General features: G+C 41.0%; 1 protein-coding gene across 1 annotated transcript in view; it reads right to left on the bottom strand.

Moving 5' to 3' along the window:
* The window catches only part of GRHL1 (grainyhead like transcription factor 1), a 53810-nt gene that overhangs the window by 37106 nt on the left and 11607 nt on the right, over nt 1-5097 (bottom strand). The window contains exons 6-8 of the mRNA XM_003787385.2: nt 4107-4263; nt 3803-3914; nt 2486-2580 (exon numbers count right to left, since the gene is read on the bottom strand). Coding sequence (XP_003787433.1) covers nt 2486-2580; nt 3803-3914; nt 4107-4263 — 364 coding nt within the window. The remainder of the gene's footprint in view (nt 1-2485; nt 2581-3802; nt 3915-4106; nt 4264-5097) is intronic.

Below are 5097 nucleotides of genomic sequence, written 5' to 3'. Positions count from 1 at the left end.
AGGTTGCTGTAGAACTCTACCCAGGGCAACATAGTGAGACGCTCTCCTATTAAAAAAAAAAAAAAAATCAACAAATGTCTCATAATTTCCAACTATCATGTGCCAATTATAAATGTAAAAATTTTTAAAGAATCAACGAATATACCCTAAATGAGAATAGAAAGTGGGCAAAGATAGTAGATATTTTCAGGAAAAAAATATATAAAAAGAAACCAATTATACAGGATTCTGCATGTATACTTGTTCACTCTAGCTGCTTGAGGCATTAATTACTCTAAGTATAAAAACAGAAAACATCAACTTGCCCAGGGAAAGCAAAAAGTCTAGATACTTAATTAGAACACACACTTGAAGCTGATGCCTGATATCAGCTTCAAAAGGTGGCAGCCTCATTAAGAAAGGGCCCAACGCCCTTCCGGTAGCAGGTGGAGGCTTACAATCATATCAGTGCTGGGGGTCTGGAAGACAGAATGAAACTGAATTTACCTACATCAATTAGCAACACTATTAAGCCTACTTAAGACACTCTTCCAACAATATTTCTGTCTAATGCAAATACGCTGCAGGCCTTCACGGTGAAACCTGCCATTATCCCTACCATCATCTCAGCTTTCCTCCTCCCGCCCTGCAGTGACACATCACTCACACCAAGCACTCTGCCCACATACTGGGCCTTTCAGCTCAGATCTCCAAGCTTCTGACAAGTGCTTATTAATGCTGACAACATCCCAACAAAGGAAAGAGTTGGACCCTAGAGCCTTTCAATTTTCTAGGGGAATCAAGAGGGGAGAGCTGAGCCAGTGAACTGAGGGATGGACTCAAGGTCACAGACAAGTGAGAAACGTGAACTCAGGCCTCACCACTCCTCACCTCCTCCTCCACATTTCTCAGTTAGTCCCTGTGGCAGCTGGGAAGATAGTCCTCCACTTTGCTTTAAGAACAGAAGCATCAGAGGAGTATAGGACCAGCTCTTCTTACTGGTTGTTCTTAGTACCAGTGTACTGAGTCCTATTATGATATTTATTTTTTTAGAGACAGAGTCTCAAGCTGTTGCCCTGGGTAGAGTGCTGTGACGTCACAGCTCACAGCAAACTTCAAACTCTTAGGCTTAAGTGAGTCTCCTGCCTCTTGCCAAGTAGCTGGGACCACAGGTGTCTGCCATGACACCTGGCTATTTTTTGGTTGTAGTTGTCATTGTTGTTTGGCAGGCCCAGGGTGGATTCAAACCTGCCAGCTCTGGTGTATGTGGCCGGCACTCTGGCCGCTTGAGCTACAGGCACAGAGCCCCTATTATATTTAATTTTAAAATAACTGTAACAATAATTACATAAGATGGAAAGCTTATCTTTCCCCAAGTAGCCCCTCGGCAGTGCATTCACTGTTTAACCAAGCCCCAAACACTGGACAAAGCAGTCTGCTGACATGTACATGATCACAGTGGTCAGCAGGGAAACTCTCATGCAGTTACAATCACCTGAGATTCCTTACAGCCTGATGGGCCCAACTACATCCTGCAGTCGGAAAGGCACGCTTTTGCCTTGGGCACAATGACCACAACAAGAAAACAAAGCAATTACAGTACAAGCTTAAGAACTAAGTCACATGATTCTTAAAAGCAATCTTGGGCAGGTAAGATAAAACCCTAATACTCAGCCCCTACCTAATACAGTGTCTTATTCCATATGTTACTAAAATTCTTGCTGAATAAATAAAAGAAAAAATTAAAAGGAGAGACTGAAAAAGGACAAGATGCTGAGCGTCACTCTGTATCAGGTCCTTGAGAGGACAGTGTCCCTAATATTCTGACAAAGGCTAAAAGTCTAACTTATTTTAAAAACTATTAAAAAAAATAACCCTTTTCTGTTGTGTTTCTTGAGCTTCCAATTTTTAAAGCAATCCAAAGAAAGGAATTAATTTAGTGAAGAGAAGAATTATACTAACAGGGAAATATGCTGTGGGACAGGCAGAAAGGACTTAAGAACATGCTTAGTTTTTCTTAAAGGACACTAAACCTCCAATTAGAATTATCCAAATGCCCATCTGAATTGAAGGCAAGTCTTCAACTGTAAAATAGCCCAAGACAGAAAAATCTTAGTCCTGAGTTACATCCACGAGGTGACCATGGGAAGGTGAGTACAGCCAGTGGTAACTTGTGTTTGAGAGCCTTCTCAAAGAAACCCCAACAGTGTGACAGGCACTGTTTCACTGATCCTTGCATCACCCTTGAGCTGGGAGAGGAAGCAGCTATTAACTCCACTTTCCAAATGAGGAATGAGCAAAGTGAATGAGTAGAGGAGTCAGACTATGATTCTGCAGGTGGCCCCTGGCTGAGGCGCACCAACGAAAATGTGGAGGGGAAAAGGAATAGTTTGACAACATCCAAGAATTAAAACACATGAACCTGCACAAAGCAATCAGCTGTCAAATCCTTAAATTCTTCCCACCTCTCCAATTGCTGGAGACATGGAAAGGCTCCATCACCCACCTTTGCTTCATCGTTAATGTCCCAGGTGAAGGAAATAGCGTTATAAGCGATCTCCTCAATGTTGCTGATGGTGTTGAAGCTTTCTTTGTAGTCAGCTATTGGCAGTGATGAAAAAGAAAAAGAAATTCGTGATTTTTAGTTTCACCATGAGATTGCAATGTCTTAAAGTAAGATTCCATTTTTCTTATCATCAGCTCTGGACAATTTAAATTGATATTTTCTTGGGTTAAAAGAAGTTCAAAATATGGCTTGGTGCCTGTAGCTCAGTGGTTAAGGATGCCCGCCAAATACACGGAGGCAGGTGGGTTCAAACCCAGCCAGGACTAAACAACAATGACAACTGCAACAAAAAAATAGCCAGGTGTTGTAGCAAGAGCCAGGTGTTGTAGCAAGCACCTATAGTCCCAGATACTTGGGAGACTGAGGCAAGAGAATCGCCTAAGCCCAGGAGTTGGAGGTTGCTGTGAGTGGTGTGATGCCACGGCACTCCATGAGGGAGATAAAGTGAGACTCTGTCTCTACAAAAAAAGAGTTCAAAATATGAAGGAATCACAGAACTTTTGTAATAGTGGCACACTTGGACATATTTAATCCCATTATGTTAAAATTAAGAAATTTTGGTCTAAAAAGTTTAAATAATGGCCTCAAGGTCATAAAAGTAGCCTGCAGAACCAAGATTAGAACTCAGTTCTAATTCTTCTGAACAGAGAACATGAGCATTACAAAAAGTAAAGGAAAAGGTGGACAATGATATTAACTGCCAGTGATACGATGGTTTTTGAAACTTATATAAACAAGAATAGAAGTAAAGCTACTTCAATGAACATGGATTTACAAGGGTTTGCTGTTACCCCCCAAGTGACGATCTCTGGACTCATTTGCAGAAGCAAGAGATCAGCAAACAACTCGGCATACGACCAGGGAAGACTCTCGGCAAGTGCACATCAGCTGCATTTTCTTTTATTTTTTTGTGCATGGTATCATCATCACCAAATCAGAATAAGAACTTACAGAAATTATTACCCTTCGAAAAAAATGACAGACAGAAAATTAGGGACACTGTCATGTCAGCTGGCTATATGGTTTCTTGCTCCAGTGTCCAGTGGGAAGCCACTGCCTGGGCACATATCCTGTAAAGGAAGTCAGGGTAAGAACACTGGTTCCAGGAGGCCAAGGATGGTATTTGGAACAGATTAGTGGCTGGCATAAAAATTCAAATGCTTTCGGAAGGAAGCTGATCACTGCCAAAAATAACTGGATTTTAAAAACTGGATGCTTGCACCTCTGGGAATAGAAGCAGGCTCCTGGGCGGCTTACCTATGTCAATGCACCTTTGTTTGGCCGTGTGCTGGCGGGAGTGCCAGTACTTCCAATGCCTTAACTGATCTTCTCTGCTTTTGTCTTCAGCAAAAACCACCATGATCACACTCTAGGAGAGAGAATGCACTGCAGTGTAAGGACCCTATAGGGGGAGTCTCTTTTGGAAAATTTACTTAGTATTATAGTTCACAAATAAGAGTTAAAACCGCAATTTTAGGCCTACATTCAGATCTACTTCAGACCTGGAAATACTAGGCTCAGATTAACTTTCCCAGAGAACAGAATTAAGAGTACAACTTACTCGGACTTTGCTGATGGGGTGATGAATTCCTTCATTGCTGCTCACCTCCTTCAAGGTGACAGGGTAGAACTGGCCTTTGTTCAGGTATGTCATAGTGCTATCTCCTGGCTTCTGGCGAAGGGATTTTGAAGCTTCTAGAGTATATTCAAAGTTGTTCCTAAAGGACAAAAAAGTCACACATCACTAATCCACTCTCCTAGAAGCTTCCTATATAATTTAGTACAATCTTGAAATGCTTCAGTGTGGATGTGCTGAGACAGCAGACCATCAACAAATATCCACCTGACCACACTATATTATAACTAGCATCTGTTACCTTTTCCATGATAAATGAAATCTAAAGCAAAAGCACTTAGCAGCTGCAAATTCTCAAATCTCTGAGATATGGGAATATAAACTGCCAAATAGAATTTCTATGATACAATGGATTTTAACAATTACAACATTTAGAGGCTAAGGATATTAAAGATACAAACTAAGTGAAAAAGACTTTGAAGGAAACCTTCACAAGACATGCTGCCAATCTGGTATTCATCCAGCAGAAGTTGCAAACAGGTGGCTGGTGGGCCTTTGATTAAATTTGTTTTGGCCCAAACAGCATTTTTTTGTTGTTTCTAGTTGTACTTTAGATGGTCTTTAGATGGATGTTTCACAATTCTATTACCTAACACTACCATTCATATGTGCACCTAACGTTGTTTAATAACCTTCCTAGGCCAGGGTCAGCAAATTATATCTACTTTTGCAATTAAAGTTTTATTAGCATATAGCCACACCATTTGTTTATGTATTATCTATGGCCACTTATGTACTACAACAGCAACGCTGGGTAGTTGCAGAAACATATAGAGGCTATATGACCCACCAGCCCTAAAGGATTTACTATCCAATCCTTTGCAGAAAATGTTTGCCAAACCCTATCCTAAACCCTAAAAGTATTTTAGTTTGTGGACCCTGAGGCAGGTCTATAATGCCCTAAAATCCTAGAATT

Source organism: Otolemur garnettii, unplaced genomic scaffold, assembly GCF_000181295.1.
Source record: "Otolemur garnettii isolate 467f Iridium unplaced genomic scaffold, OtoGar3 scaffold00022, whole genome shotgun sequence".
In the NCBI taxonomy this organism is placed as follows: domain Eukaryota; kingdom Metazoa; phylum Chordata; class Mammalia; order Primates; family Galagidae; genus Otolemur; species Otolemur garnettii.
This window is presented reverse-complemented; position numbering and strand designations above follow the sequence as displayed.